This window comes from Eleutherodactylus coqui, chromosome 4, assembly GCF_035609145.1.
Source record: "Eleutherodactylus coqui strain aEleCoq1 chromosome 4, aEleCoq1.hap1, whole genome shotgun sequence".
NCBI classification, from domain to species: Eukaryota; Metazoa; Chordata; class Amphibia; order Anura; family Eleutherodactylidae; genus Eleutherodactylus; species Eleutherodactylus coqui.
This window is the reverse complement of record NC_089840.1, coordinates 303,762,328-303,779,221: the sequence shown is the minus strand read 5'-3', so window position 1 is coordinate 303,779,221 and position 16,894 is coordinate 303,762,328. Positions and strand designations below refer to the sequence as shown.

General features: G+C 47.1%; 1 protein-coding gene across 1 annotated transcript in view; it reads left to right on the top strand.

The window, feature by feature from the left end:
* Positions 1-16,894, top strand: part of LOC136626803 (rap1 GTPase-activating protein 1-like) — a 168,245-nt gene that overhangs the window by 93,698 nt on the left and 57,653 nt on the right. The window contains exons 8-10 of the mRNA XM_066601808.1: positions 9,603-9,703; positions 9,928-10,057; positions 11,372-11,527. Coding sequence (XP_066457905.1) covers positions 9,603-9,703; positions 9,928-10,057; positions 11,372-11,527 — 387 coding nt within the window. The remainder of the gene's footprint in view (positions 1-9,602; positions 9,704-9,927; positions 10,058-11,371; positions 11,528-16,894) is intronic.

Sequence of the window (16,894 nt, the reverse complement as noted above, 5' to 3'; positions counted from 1 at the left end):
GGACATTGCAATGCTTTTGGACCTTCCAAAGTCTACTGTTGGCAATCTTATTCAGAACTGGAAAACATTTGGTGTGTGCAGTCAAATCAAATTCGTGAAGTCCCTCTAAACTGACAGAACATGCACAACAAAGCATTGCACAAGCTGTGAAGGCAGCACACACATTGTCTACCCTTGCTCAAGAGGTCCACAGTCCATTAAAACATCCATTAGCACCAGAACCATTCATAGGAAACTGTATGTGAAGGGTTACCATGTATGAGCTGCAGCACACAAGCCCAGCATCGCCGCAGTGAATGCAAAGAGGCACCATCAGTGATACTTGGAGCATTGTTCTTGGACTGCACATAAGTGGAAGGAAGTGTTGTGGATACCAGAATCGCAGTATACCATCTTCCGAACGGATGGCCACGCTTGTGTGTCAAGTTGCCTGGAGAGCGTTTTCTACGTGACTGCATTGTCCCAACAGTAAATTTTGAGGAAGATTCTGTTATGGTGTCAGGGTATTTCTGCTGGGCCATTGGTTATAGTGAAGTCCACCTGCCACACCAATGGGTACAGAGACATGCTGGACAATGTGGTATTACCTACCCAGTGGTAATACTTTGGTCCAGGTCCATGTTTCTACCCGCATGACCGAGCACCATGTCATATAGTACGCAGTGTTGAGTCTTAGTTTGAGGGGAAGAATATTTGGAAATTTCTTTTGCCAGCCCAAAGTCTGGATCTGAATCCAATCGAGCATCTTTGAGATGAACTAGAATGCTGTATCTATGTCTTCCCATTATCCCCTCTATCACTATCTGAAGCTCTCCTCGAGGAATGGAGGCAAATCCCTCCATACATCTATTGGAATTTGGTGGACAGCATTCTGGGAGAGATACTGCACTCATTGATGCCAAAGGCTTCTCAACACCATGTTGAAAGATGTGAATAAAATCAAATTTCAGCGCCTTGCATGTGTGTCCCAATGCTTCTGTCAACATAGTGTATATGATCATCTATGATGGACCAGGAAAGTCCACAGGTTATTTCATGATAAATTAAGAGACCTCATATGGTATGAAACTTATCTATCCCTACCAATACAGTCTGCTAAGCTTGTGTCACGATTATATAATGGTCGTTTTCTCGAACCATCTCCTAGCAAACTGTGGTTTCTCAGGGAATGGGAGAAGGATTTAAAGGTCTTTCTTCAAAGAGGACGTAGATCATATACTCAGTGATTCCCACAGTTTCATCAAATCTGTACATATCCAAGAAACCTTATACAAACTTTTAACGAGATCTTGGAGTTCCCCTGATTGATTATTTAGGCTGAAACTACCATGGTTCCCTGATAATAAGACCTACCCCAATTATAAGCCCTACACTGATTTTTGGGAGGGGGCTTGAAATATAAGTCCTCCCCAGAAAATAAGCTCTAGCTATACTACATGAAAAAAAAGAAAAAAGAAAATACTCACTTTACAGGTGCTGTCCCCAAACCTCTCACTGCTCTCCAGGCACGCTGACAGTGTATTTATATTAAATAAATAAGTCTCATGTGGCGCAGAGTGCCAAGGCAGCAGATATGCATAAACTGTTGCTCACGATCTGAAGGTTGCAAGTGCAATCCCTGCGTGGTTCAGGTAGCTGGCTCAAGGTAGCCTTCCAACCTTCCAAGGTTGGTAAAATTAGTACCCAGCTTGGTGAGGGTGAGGGTAAGGGGCGGGGGGGGGGTAATAAGTAGAGATGAGCGAGCACCAAAATGCTCGGGTGCTCGTTACTCGGGACGAAATTATCGCGATGCTCGAGGGTTCGTTTCGAATAACGAACCCCATTGAAGTCAATGGGCGACCCGAGCATTTTTGTATTTCGCCGATGCCCGCTAAGGTTTTCATGTGTGAAAATCTGGGCAATTCAAGAAAGTGATGGGAACGACACAGCAACGGATAGGGCAGGCGAGGGGCTACATGTTGGGCTGCATCTCAAGTTCACAGGTCCCACTATTAAGCCACAATAGCGGCAAGAGTGAGCCCCCCCAACAACTTTTACTTCTGAAAAACCCTCATTAGCAATGGATACCTTAGCTAAGCACCACACTACCTCCAACAAAGCACAATCACTGCCTGCATGACACTCCGCTGCCACTTCTCCTGGGTTACATGCTGCCCAACCCCCCCGCACGACCCAGTGTCCACAGCGCACACAAAAGTGTCCCTGCGCAGCCTTCAGCTGCCCTCATGCCACACCACCCTCATGTCTATTTATAAGTGCGTCTGCCATGACGAGGAACCGCAGGCACACACTGCAGAGGGTTGGCACGGCTAGGCAGCGACCCTCTTTAAAAGGGGCGGGGCGATAGCCCACAATGCTGTACAGAAGCAATGAGAAATATAATCCTGTGCCACCGCCATCAGGAGCTGCACACGTGGGCATAGCAATGGGGAACCTATGTGCCACACACTATTCATTCTGTCAAGGTGTCTGCATGCCCCAGTCAGACCGCGGTTTTTAATTCATAGACACAGGCAGGTGCAACTCCCTATTGTGAAGTCCCTGTGGACCGACAGCATGGGTGGCTCCCTGGAACCAACCGGCGGTACATAAAAATATCCCATTGCATTGCCCAACACAGCTGATGTAACGTCAGCTGTAATGCAGGTGGGCTAAAAATTAATTTGATTACACTGTAGGCGAGGGCCCACAAAAATTGCTGTATCAACAGTACTAATGTACGTCAGAAAAATTGGCCCTGGCCAACCAAGAGGGCAGGTGAAACCCATTAATCGCTTTGGTTAATGTGGCTTAAGTGGTAACTAAGCCTGGAGGCAGCCCAGTTTAACGAAAAATTGGTTCAAGTTAAAGTTTCAACGCTTTTAAGAGCATTGAAACGTATAAACATTTTTAAGAAAAATTATATGAGTGAGCCTTGTGGCCCTAAGAAAAATTGCCCGTTCGGCGACATTACGTGAGGTTTCAGGAGGAGGAGCAGGAGGAGGAGGAGGAGGAATATTATACACAGATTGATGAAGCAGAAATGTCCCCGTTTTGGATGGTGAGAGAGAACGATGCTTCCATCCGCGGGTGCAGCCTAGGTATTGCTTGGGTATCGCTGCTGTCCGCTGGTGGAGAAGAGAAGTCTGGGGAAATCCAGGCTTTGTTCATCTTGATGAGTGTAAGCCTGTCGGCATTGTCGGTTGACAGGCGGGTACGCTTATCTGTGATGATTCCCCCAGCCGCACTAAACACCCTCTCTGACAGGACGCTAGCCGCAGGACAAGGAAGCACCTCCAGGGCATACAGCGCGAGTTCAGGCCACGTGTCCAGCTTCGACACCCAGTAGTTGTAGGTGGCAGAGGCGTCACGGAGGACGGTCGTGCGATCGGCTACGTACTCCCTCACCATCCTTTTACAGTGCTCCCGCCGACTCAGCCTTGACTGGGGAGCGGTGACACAGTCTTGCTGGGGAGCCATAAAGCTGTCCAGGGCCTTAAAGACTGTTGTATTGCCTGTGCTGTACATGCTGCTCGATCTCCGCACCTCCCCTGCTACCTGGCCCTCGGAAGTGCGCCTTCTGCCACTAGCGCTGTCGGATGGGAATTTTACCATCAGCTTGTCCGCCAGGGTCCTGTGGTATAGCATCACTCTCGAACCCCTTTCCTCTTCGGGAATGAGAGTGGAAAGGTTCTCCTAATACCGTGGGTCGAGCAGTGTGTACACCCAGTAATCTGTAGTGGCCAGAATGCGTGCAACGCGAGGGTCACGAGAAAGGCATCCTAACATAAAGTCAGCCATGTGTGCCAGGGTACCTGTACGCAACACATGGCTGTCTTCACTAGGAAGATCACTTTCAGGATCCTTCTCCTCCTCCTCCTCCTCCTCCTCCTCCTCCTCCTCCTCCTCAGGCCATACACGCTGAAAGGATGACAGGCAAGCAGCATGGGTACCGTCAGCAGTGGGCCAAGCTGTCTCTTCCCCCTCCTCCTCATCCTCCTCATGCTCCTCCTCCTCCTCCTGAACGCGCTGAGATATAGACAGGAGGGTGCTCTGACTATCCAGCGACATACTGTCTTCCCCCGGCTCTGTTTCCGAGCGTGGGTAGCTTTTCAGAAAGCTCTGAACCACCAAATTAAAGACATGGGCCAGGCATGGCACGTGCGTGAGGCTGCCGAGCTGCAGAGCCGCCACCAGGTTACGGCCATTGTCACACACGACCATGCCCGGTTGGAGGCTCAGCGGCGCAAGCCAGCGGTCGGTCTGCTCTGTCAGACCCTGCAGCAGTTCGTGGGCCGTGTGCCTCTTATCTCCTAAGCTGAGTAGTTTCAGCACGGCCTGCTGACGCTTGCCCACCGCTGTGCTGCCACGACGCGCGACACCGACTGCTGGCGACGCGCTGCTGCTGACACATCTTGATTGCGAGAAAGAGGTTGCGTTGGAGGAGGAGGAGGAGGAGGGTGGTTTAGTGGAGGAAGCATACACCGCCGCAGATACCACCACCGAGCTGGGGCCCGCAATTCTGGGGGTGGGTAGGACGTGAGCGGTCCCAGGCTCTGACTCTGTCCCAGCCTCCACTAAATTCCCCCAATGTGCCGTCAAGGAGATATAGTGGCCCTGCCCGCCTGTGCTTGTCCACGTGTCCGTTGTTAAGTGGACCTTGGCAGTAACCGCGTTGGTGAGGGCGCGTACAATGTTGCGGGAGACGTGGTCGTGCAGGGCTGGGACGGCACATCGGGAAAAGTAGTGGCGACTGGGAACTGAGTAGCGCGGGGCCGCCGCCGCCATCATACTTTTGAAGGACTCCGTTTCCACAACCCTATACGGCAGCATCTCAAGGCTGATAAATTTGGCTATGTGGACGGTTAACGCTTGAGCGTGCGGGTGCGTGGCGGCGTACTTGCGCTTGCGCTCAAACACTTGCGCTAGCGACGGCTGGACGGTGCGGTGCGAGACATTGCTGGATTGGGCCGAGGACAGCGGAGGTGAGGGTGTGGGTGCAGGCCTGGAGACGGTAGTGCCTGTGTCCTCAGAGCGGGGTTGAATCTCAGTGGCAGGTTGGGGCACAGGGGGAGAGGCAGCGGTGCAAACCGGAGGCGGTGAACGGCCTTCGTCCCACCTTGTGGGGTGCTTGGCCATCATATGTCTGCGCATGCTGGTGGTGGTGAGGCTGTTGGTGGTGGCTCCCCGGCTGATCTTGGCGCGACAAAGGTTGCACACCACTGTTCGTCGGTCGTCAGGCGTCTCTGTGAAAAACTGCCAGACCTTAGAGCACCTTGGCCTCTGCAGGGTGGCATGGCGCGAGGGTGCGCTTTGGGAAACAGTTGGTGGATTATTCGGTCTGGCCCTGCCTCTACCCCTGGACACCGCACTGCCTCTTGCAACCTGCCCTGCTGCTGCCGTTGCCTCCCCCTCTGAAGACCTGTCCTAAGTAGGCGTTGCACACCAGGTGGGGTCAGTCACCTCATCGTCCTGCTGCTCTTCCTCCGAATCCTCTGTGTGCTCCTCCCTCGGACTTACTGCCCTTACTACTACCTCACCGATAGACAACTGCGTCTCATCGTCATCGTCCTCCTCACCCACTGAAAGGTCTTGAGACAGTTGCCGGAAGTCCCCAGCCTCATCCCCCGGACCCCGGGAACTTTCCAATGGTTGGGCATCAGTGACGATAAACTCCTCTGGTGGGAGAGGAACCACTGCTGCCCAATCTGAGCAGGGGCCCGAGAACAGTTCCTGGGAGTCTTCCCGCTCCTGAGCATGTGTCATTGTAGTGGAGTGAGGAGGCTGGGAGGAAGGAGGAGCAGCAGCCAGAGGATTCGAATTTGCAGAACTGTGGGTGGATGATAGCTTGCTCGAAGCACTTTCTGCCATCCACGACAGGACCTGCTCACACTCCTCATTTTCTAATAAAGGTCTCCCGCGTGGACTCATTAATTGGGCGATGAATGTGGGGACGCCAGAAACGTGCCTCTCTCCTAATCGCGCAGCAGTCGGCTGTGATACACCTGGATCAGGAGCTCGGCCTGTGCCCACACCCTCACTTGGGCCTACGCGTCCTCGGCCACGTCCACGTCCTCTAGGCCTACCCCTACCCCTCAGCATTACCCCTCAGCATTATTACCAGTGTATTACCAGTGATTTCCCAGGCAGGAAATAAATTGGCGCAAGCCTGCAGGACAAATAGAATTTTTCCCTTTTTTTTTTAAAGAAAAGGCCCACTGACTATATTCAATCAGATAAGAAATGTGTTCCACAGAAATGCAGTTATATGAAGTGCAGCAGAGCGGTGATTTTTCCCAGGAAGGCAGGAAATAAATTGGCGCAAGACTGCTGTTAAACATAGCTGGCTGCGTATGATTTTTTTACTATCTCCACCCACCACACACGTACACAGAACGCTGAGGACTGACAGAGGCAGGCCATATAGAATTTTTCCCTTTTTTTTAAAAAGAAAAGGCCCACTGACTATATTCAATCAGATAAGAAATCTGTTCCACAGAAATGCAGTTATATGAAGTGCAGCAGAGCGGTGATTTTCCCCAGGCAGGAAGGAAATAAATTGGCTCAAGACTGCTGTTAAACGTAGCTGGCTGCGTATGATTTTTTTTACTATCTCCACCCACCACACACGTACACAGAACGCTGAGGACTGACAGAGGCAGGCCACATAGAATTTTTCCCTTTTTTTTTTAAAGAAAAGGCCCACTGCCTATATTCAATCAATAATATATGTCTTCTGGCCCTGCCTACACAATTCTCTCCCTGTAGTATTACTGCAGGGCGCAATGCTCTGCACAGCCGATTTTGAAAAAAAAAAAAAAGCAACACTGCTAACAGCAGCCTGCACAGTACTGCACACGGTTAAATGTGGCCCTAAGAAGGACCGTTGGGGTTCTTGAAGCCTACACTCACTCCTAACACTCTCCCTGCCTAACCACCACTTCTGTCCCTGGACTATTACTGCAGGGCGCAATGCTCTGCAGACAGACGATTTTGAAAAAAAAAAAATTGTGCAACACTGCTAACAGCACCCTCCACAGTACTGCACACGGATAGATGTGGCCCTGAGAAGGACTGTTGGGGTTCTTGAAGCCTACACTCACTCCTAACACTCTCCCTACAGCAGCACCAGCAGCAGCACTTTCCCTCAGCTAACTCACAAGGCATCTGAGGCGAGCCGCGGGAGGGGCCGACTTTTATACTCGGGTGACATCTGATCTCCCCAGCCACTCAAAGCAGGGGGGTGGTATAGGGCTTGAACGTCACAGGGGGAAGTTGTAATGCCTTCCCTGTCTTTCAATTGGCCAGAAAAGCGCGCTAACGTCTCAGAGAGGAAAGTGAAAGTAACCCGAACACCACGTGGTACTCGTTAAGAGTAACGAGCATCCCGAACACGCTAATATTCGCCCGAGCATCAAGCTCGGACGGGTACGTTCGCTCATCACTAGTAATAAGTAAATTAAATAAATTACTTGAAAGTGCTGCAGAATAAGTTGGCACTACACTAATAACAAGATTTATTTTATTTAAATGCTAATTCTGCAGTTGTTTGGATAAAAGACAATATCAAGAATATGAACTTTTTGTGTGTGTCAAGAAGAAATAATGGGGATTGAGAAGTCGCTACACAGATGATGTGAAGAAGTCAGACAAGTACAGGGAACTCAAACATTCATGCTTTCCTACCTGGAACAAGGAACAGCGTAATAATGAAGAGGTCTCCTATGGAAATAACTAGTGCAGTGCAGCAAACAAATATTCCATCTGAAGCCTTGTATTTGGAGGATACATAAGGTTTAGTGACTTGCGTGTATAATGATGCTCGGTGGTCAGTGTGTGTTATGAATGTAAATGTAACATTCAGCCTCCCGTTTTGCATCCGTAATACAGAAGTACATCCCAGTCCTCTGAGCATCATAGGAATGTATGGTCATGCCGGGATGTACTATGTGCACAAAACGGAGACTAAAATATGGCAGCATGTCACAGGACTAACTGCTAAAGACACCCAGAGCTCAAAAGAAGCACAGCTGAGGAGAAGGTGCTGGCTTGTAACTTTCCTTAAAATAGTACATACCATTATTACCTAAACAAGTGCCAAGCTATTTCACTGAATGTGATGTATACTACTTTCATATAAATAGTTTTTAATCCTGTTTCCAAATCCATCCCAAAAGGAAACTTACACTAAGGAGAGACATTTACCTTTTTTACATACTTTATTCCCAAAAAAGTGAAAAAAAAGTGTATACTTTTTTAGATATTCAAGGTCAAACTTTCAGTCATGTGACCTTGAAATGATGATTGTACTGCTTTATTACAAAACAATATTTTTATGAAACGTGTGCTCCAAGATGAAAATTCTACCCTAATAAGAAGCAAAGTTAGTAACATTTTTTTTTACTGGCCTGGTAAGCATAAATGTCACATTTTTTCTCATGTTTGCAACCATTCTGTATGAATGCCCTGTATTTCGAAGGGCTAAAACTTTACATCTGTAAGTTACTTGATGTCCTCTACATTGAAAGCAATGAGCTCCCAGCAAGCGCAGCAGTGATTTTCGGGGAAGGGCTTCAAATATAAGCCCTTCCCTGAAAATCAATCCAAAAATGTATAAAAAAAATCTATACTCACCTCTCTGCAGCTGCCAGGGCTCAGCCGCGTCCAGCCGGCTCTTCTTCTGCACTGCTCTGAGTAGTATTCAGCAGGCGGGGATTTCAAATCCCCGCCTGCTGAATTGGCTGCCTCTGATTGGTTGAGCACTGTGATCAATCAAAGGCAGCACTCACCTATTCATGAATTCATGAATAGGTGAGTGCTGACTCTGATTGGCTGAGCGCAGGGACCAATCAGAGGCAGCTCTCAGCTGTCATTCAATACCTGACAGCTGCTCTGATTGGTTCCAGTGCTCAGCCAATCAGAGGCAGCCTAGTCAGCAGGAGAATGAATACTACTCAGAGCAGTACCCCATACTCACCCCTGGATCCGCTGTTTATCTCCCGCATGACACTGCTGGCGCGCATGCGCCGTACAGCGCATGACACGCTGGCGGTGTCACATGAAGCGCCCGGCGGTGGGCGGGGTGTGTATTAATGCTATACTTCAGCAGAAGTATAGCGTGACGGGTGGCTTCTATTGATTACAATGGAAGCCATCTGCACGTATTCCCGCGGAAAATAGCACATGCTGTGGGTAATTTCATCCTGCGGAATTCCGCAGCGTGTACATTGAGCTATTAGTTTCATGTGGCGGAAATCCGGCCATGGGCATTAGCCCTTAATTAGAACGAAAAGTATATTAAAAAGGTGCTGAAGAGTTTATTACACGATGAATGAATGAGTTTTAATAATATAAGACTGCATACAGATGTAGCAATCGTAAACATGACTGGCGCAATGTGATCGCTTTACAGCAATGTAGTACATTGTTAACATTTGCTACATCAGTCAACAGCTCTGTTTTCTGTTAGATGAACCTGGCAGATTTGGGTTTACACCATGCAAATCTCATTTTTGTTTATTCTGAAGTTGAGGTCTCCTTTAGGGACTCTATAATAAACTCAGTGGGAAACCCCAGTATACTCCAGAGTAGCCCTTTAATTATCCATCTCTATTGCTTTGTAGGTGACTGAGTCACAGCTGTTCGGTAACACGGAGGAGAGTTTGGGATTTATAGAATTTCTTGACTTCTTGGGAGAAAAAATCAACTTGCAGAATTTCAAAGGGTGAGCAAGTGGCGCTGAGCGCATGTATCATGAGATGCTGCATTGTTAATGGCCTTGGCTTGTGTGAGACATAATGAACTTTTCAATAATGCAGGGACATAAATAATGCATGCGGGCTGGCCGGGTAAACATTTATCAGGCTTTTATATATGGCGCAGTTTGATTTGAGGAGGAATTAGTGAGGGAGGGGCGGCCGATCTGATGTTTCATTTTTGACACTTTAGATTCCGTGGGGGTCTGGATGTATCACAAGGTCAGACGGGAACAGAGTCTGTGTTTACCACATTCCGGGGCCACGAAATTATGTTCCACGTGTCGACAAAACTGCCCTACACAGCAGGGGATGCCCAGCAGGTCTGGTTACATTTATACTGTGAATGGTCTTTCAAGGAATCCCAATCTTGTCGCTGCTTTATTACCTGTATATCTCTCTGTTTTAGTTAATACTTTTATTTCTCAGAAAGTATCATCTTAAAACTCAGTGTTCTGCCATTTTTCTGTTATTCCTCTTCTAAATGTATAAATAAATTGCCAATTTAGCGTTCCCTATTCCCATTATCATTATATAAGACCTGTCCTATTTAATCTGTGACATCCTCTTCCTGTGCAACAAATCTCCTTTCTTCTGTTTCCTGTAACAGCTATCCAATTCCTCTGTTCATTCCTCTGAAACCCCTTCTTCTCCTCCTTCCTCATTAATATCAATTCTCTCCCTCGTTTTCTCTTTTACATTTCTTTCTTCCTCTTCCATGTCCCTCTAACAACTCTCATCATCTCTTATTGACCCTGGAAAAATGACGGCTAATGGGCGACCAAATAACTCTGTATAAATACATGAGGGGACGATACAAGGATATCTCCATAATCTTTTTATACCCAGGACTGCGACGGTAACAAGAGGGCATCCGCTACGTCTAGAGGAAAGCAGGTTTCATCACCAACACAGAAGGGGGTTCTTTACTGTAAGAGCAGTGAGACTGTGGAACTCTCTGCCTGAGGATGCAGGGATGGCAAAATCCATAGAGGAATTTAAGAGGGACTAGATGTCTTTCTATGATATTACAGGATATAGACATTAAATAACTAGCAGGGTCATGGAGTCAGGTGGAAACGTTGGTGGAGGGATTATTATGACTGCCTTCATGGAATTGGGAAGGAATTTCCCCCCCCTAAATGGGCTAATAGGCTTTTACAGGCCTATACAGGCACTTCCAAGGCCGTCCTGGTCACCTCAGCCACCCATTCTGAAGGGGAAGCTTAGGGCTGACCTATGACCTCCACAAATCTTAATGTTAATATATGGTGGTTTTATTAAAATACTATTAGACTACTTTATGTATGGAGCTGTTATCTGGGCACTATATGGCAGTATTTACTCAAGCATTGTACAGTATATAGGTTTTTCAGTGTGCAGTGGTGACATTGAACTGTATGGAAGTGTTATTTGGCCATAGTACAGTATCATATTGGTCAGCGCTTATTATTAGGCATTGCAATGATACGGTTACTTTCTACTCTGCACGATATCTTCATATGGAAGGGTGCCAAGAGAAGATATCACAGAGGCCACCATCCAATGTGAAGCTAGCCCTTGTTGTCACTGTTGTGTCTCAGTTGTATCTACAGCACAATGCATTGACTACAGAACATTTGACTGTCAACTTTCAGCTCCAGAGGAAACGTCACATTGGAAATGACATAGTGTCCCTGGTCTATCAGGACGATGGCGCCGTCTTCTCCCCCGATATCATTACCTCCCATTTTCTACACTGCTATATTGTGGTCCAGTCCCTCTCAAGCCACAGTGGTGACACCCTGTATAAGGTAGGACGTCACTGCAAAGTCCCAGGGAAATCCAGTCTGCACACAAATCGTGAGTTGTTTCTTATCCTAGACAGATGATGTGTACATTTCTTAACCAGCCCATAGTGTTTTTACGTCCTCCCGTAAAAACATGTGTCCTGTAGAGAATAAAGCTCTTCGGGCTCTGTACGTGACGGCTCCATGCTGTCGGTGCCCACAGGTAGCCGACAGCATGGAGCTGTCATCCCGAGCTGCGCCCCCCCCCCCCCCCCCGGCAATGCGATCGGCGCTAGCCAATGGATAGCGCCAATCGCATAAACGTTGCAAAAAGTGCAAAAAAAGTTAAAGATTCAGCTGCCCTGATGGATCGGATCCATCAGGGCAGCTGAAATTACTCACCCGGGTCCGCCGCACTGCTCCCCACTCTCCTGGTCCTCCGGGCCCTGAAGCCGGCGTTCTGCGCATGCGCACCAGGCGGCATTACATCAGCCGCATGTGCAGAAGGCCTGGCGGCCCGGGAAATTCAAAGTCTCCTGGCTCCCGGCTCCTGCAGGTAGCCGAGAGGCAGGGGATGTCAGCGGGGACTGCTGTGAAAAGTAAAGAAAAGTGTAAAAAAAGAAAAGCTTCACCTCCCCTCATGGATCGGAATGGTGAATCACCTCCCCTCATGGGATGAGGTGAAAATACTCATCCCCCTTCCTCCGTGTCCTCCGGCCGGTGTCGGGACCCTCCGCTGGCTTCTGCGCATGCGCCGATGTGGCGCGCATGCGCAGAAGGCCGGCGAGTCCGGCAAATTCAAAATCTCCCAGCCGGGTGCAGGGAGATATGACTGGGGACCGCTGTATGTGGTTTCCAGTCATATGATAACCGTTATCCATCGGTTAATGTTTCATCTCCCCTTACGAATCGTATTCCGTAAGGGGGGATGAAATTACGTACCCAAGGTCCCGGATTTGTTCCCTGGTGGGATGTTCATCCGCGGACCTTACCCCAGCTTCTGCGCATGCGCCCGTCAGCATGATGGCGGACGCATGCACAAAAGGGAAATATTGCCCAAGAAATTTAAAATCTCCCTGCTCCTGGCTACCAAAGGTAGCCAAGAGCCTGGAGATGTCACAAGGAGCCGCGGTATGCGGTTACTGGTCACGTGATCGCCGTTATCCAATGCATAATGGCGATCACGTAAAAGTTCTTTAAAAAGTGGCAGTTTCATCTCCCCTCACTGATGCGATGGGTGGGGGGAGATGAAACATCTTCTCGGAGGCTTCCGCATTTGAATCCCGATGCGATTATCCTCCATGGACCCTTCCGGCTGCTGCGCATGCGCCCGCCGGCAAAATGCCGGACACATTCGCAGGAGCCGGGGAGCCCAGGAAATTTTAAATCTCCTTGCTCCCAGCGACCAACGGTCGCCAAGAGCCTGGAGCAGTGACCGGAGACCTCCCTGATCGGTCCCCGGTCACGTGATAAATTAGCGGTATAACATTAGACCGGTCACGCATGACCGGAGAGGAATTACGGGTTCTGCATGCGCTTGATCAGCGGTAATCCACGGATCAATCACATGCATTCGATTACATAATTCCTCCCAATTAGCGGGTTGGAATTACGGAATCCACTCGAAGAAAACAGAACACAGCATGCTATATTTTACTGCGGATATCCGCGACCTAGAGCCCATTGTGCTCTATGACCGCGGATATACTCGCAGCCCATACGCAAACACATTGTATACGGGCTGCGGGTAGCCGGGTCATCTCTAAGCGACGGCGCAGGAAATATAAACAAAAAACGGTGTACTGTGCATGACCGTCTGTGTGAGTAGGCAGTGATGTGCAGTACATTACGTGGCTGTACACAGGGTCACAGCTGGGATCCGCTGCGGGTCTCTGTAAACGGATTCTGCATACGGCTGCGTGAGCCCGGCGTTATTCAGACCGCTACCTGTAATACCTAATTTACAAGAAGCCCCGTCAACGCTCGCCTTCATGCAGTTCCAGGAGCAGCTTGTTGAGTGCCTTCTGTGTGAGACCGCTGCACCGCAGCAAGATTAAAAAAAGCCTCACAGAGCTCCACTTTTTACACCCCATCCCCGCCGCTGAAGTCACGAAATACCCCCAAAAAAGCGAGAGAGGGGGGGGGGGGGGATACCCGGTTTTCTTGCCCCATGTGCCCATCCCAACCAGGACTCCGTAATTACCTCTGTCTTCGGACAGAAAACGCAGTTTATATTATTACTTTTATCTAATATTTAGGGAATGCCAAAAAATGGGGATGACTGGGGGGTGGGAGTATTTTTAGGAAGTCAATTTTTTTTCCGTATAAGTGGGCAATGGGGCCTGTAATTTATTCAGTTGTACCCTGAAATCCAGCGGGCATTCCCTCCATTATGGGCCTAGCCATGTTTCCTGTAAGTAGATTAGGGCCACAATGCATATGTTTCTGAACACGGGACAAACGGGGGGATCCATTTTGGGGTGAACGTCTTCATTCCTATGTACACTGTACAAAAAAAACTGTATTTAAATTGACAAAATTGCCAAAAAAATGAAAATCTTAATTTTTTCCTTCTGCTTTGCTTAGATTCATTCAAATACTGTGGGGTCAATATACGCAGTGCACCCCTAGATTAATTTGTTAAGGGGTCTAGTTTTCAAAATGGGGTCATTTTAGGGGGTTCTCTATTGTTTTGGCCACTCAATGGCTCTACAAGTGGGCAATGGGGCCTGGAATTTATTCAGTTGTACCCTGAAATCCAACGGGTGCTCCTTCCATTATAGGCCTAGCTATGTTTCCTTCAAGTAGATTAGGGCCACACTGGGTATGTTTCTGAACACGAGACAAACAGGGGTATCCATTTTGGGGTGCAAGTCTTCATTCCTATGTACACAGTACAAAAAAAACCTGTTTTTAAATTGACACAATTGCCAAATAAATGAAAATCATAATTGTTTTCTTCTGCTTGGCTTAGATTCATTCAAAAACTGTGAAGTCAAAAAAGTCATCATACCACTAGATAAATTCGTTAAGGAGTCTACTTTTCAAAATGGGGTCACTTGTGGGGGTTCTCCATCGTTTTGGTCACTCAATGGCTCTACAAGTGTGCAATAGGGCCTAAATCTCCTTCAAGCAAAATTTCTGTTCCGAAAGCCACCGGTTGCTCCTTTCATTTTGGGCCCCATTGCGTATACAGAAGTAATACTAGGGCCACAATGGGTATGTTTCTGAGCACAGGACAAACAGGGGTATCCATTTTGGAGTGCAAATCCTCATTTTCATGTGTACTATAGGAAAAAAGTCCTGTCTTTAAAATGACATATTTGCAAAAATATGAAATTTTAGTTTTTCTCCTCTAAATTGCATTGACTCCTGAAAAAAAACTGTGGGGTTGAAATACTCATGACACCCCTCAATGAATACGTTAAGGGGTGTAGTTTTTAAGATGGGGTCACTTGTGGGGGTATCTATCATTTTGACTCCTATGAGCCTTTCCAATCTTGGCTTGGGGTAGGAAAACAAAGTGTTCCTCAAAATGCTGAAAAGTAATGTTAAATTTGTACGTCTCCTAAATGGTTAAAAAAAAAACGAAAGTTTTTCCAATGTGCGCCCAAAATAAAGTAAACGAATGGAAATATATATCTTGGCAAAAATTTCTATATTGCAGTTGGAAATGTGAAAAAATGATGATTTTTTTCAAAATTTTCCCAATTTTGGCGCTTTTAATAAATAAACACAAATTCTATCAGTCTTTTTTTTCCGCCTCAATGATGTACAAAATGTGGTGAAAAAACAATGTCAGAATTGCTTGGATATGCAAAACCTTTCTGGTGTTTTTCCATGTTAAAGTGACACGTGTCAGATTTGCAAAATTTGGCCTGGTCATTAAGGCGCAAACAGGCTTGGTCACTAAGGGGTTAAAGGGTATTTGTATGGCAAGTCCATCAGCTAGGACCTCCACTGACCAAAATAAAGTACCTACTATAGTAATTGAAGGTATAAAGCTCCTTTGGCCTTTAGCATGCACACCACTGCCTACATGTTGTGCCTGGTACTGCAGCTTAGATCTATACATTTGAGTGGTTTAAACTGCAATACTAGACACAGACTATAAACATTGGTGGCGCTTTATGTTGGGAAAACAAAAAGAGTTGCAGCCCGCCACCAAACAAGGTCGTCCCTCTGTTGTTGGAATTTCAGCAGGCGGACCTCTACTATCCTAGGAATATGTCATTAATCACTATTAGCATTCAGAAGCTGAAAACTGGTACTCTTCATGTTCTCACACGGTCCCACAGTTTGTTATAGCAGAGAGGAGTTTCGTCAGTTGGACGTGATCAGGATGATCTAGTTTTCAGGCTGAAGAATGTTTCCCATTCACTGACTGCAATCAGGCAGAAAATATTTTTTAAAGTTGAAAAACTACATAATGAGTAACCCCTTCAAGACCAGAGATATTTTTAGCTTTTCTATTTACATTTTTTCATTCATGCCTCCAAGACACATCATTTTTTTTTTCTGTAGACCGAGCCATATGAGGGCTTCTTTGCATTTAATGTCCCATATAAAATTTTTTTTTTTTAAAAGTTAATATAGTCTTCATAAACCTTTGTGCATGAAAAATCAATACACACATATCTTACTAATATCTTACTAAGTCCCTGCAAAAAATGATGCACTTATCTGTTTTGTGCATTTAGTTTTCATTTTTGTGCATTTAGAAAGCCTCATACTTGGTTTTTAGGCTCTCCTACATTCAAGCTTATGGCATTTCTAGCATTGATCAGCTGGTCCCTCTCATGAATGTGCACAAGTTCAGCTCCTCCTCTTTCAGAGGCTGTATAGCATACCCATCACAAAACTACAGCGCTATCTCTCATTCTCTCACTTTGTAGCTGCTGGTCTTTTACCCTCATTGCTGTAATTAACTGTGGGTGAATTTTCTGCTCTTAACAGCAATCTGCTTTGTGTCCTTCTGATATCCTCCCCATCCCCCACACTGTCATACAGCCCCCTGTAATAGTAGCTTTCTCTCCTCCCCATCCCCCACACTGTCATACAGCCCCCTGTAATAGTAGCTTCCTCTCCTCCCATCCCCCCACACTATCATACAGCCCCCTGTAATAGTACCTTTCTCTCCTCCCCATCCCCCACACTGTCATAAAGCCCCCTGTAATAGTAGCATTCTCTCTTCCCATCCCCCACACTGTCATACAGCCCCCCCCCCCTTAGAAAGGAAACTTCTTGAACAGCAAAGACAAATTTTTGTCTTTTTGCAAATCATTTATTCTTGCGTAGAACAAGACAAACGTGAGAGGCATCAGATTCATAGTCTGGAGAAAAAATAAGAATATTGTCTAGATACATGAATACAAAGTGACCGATAAACTC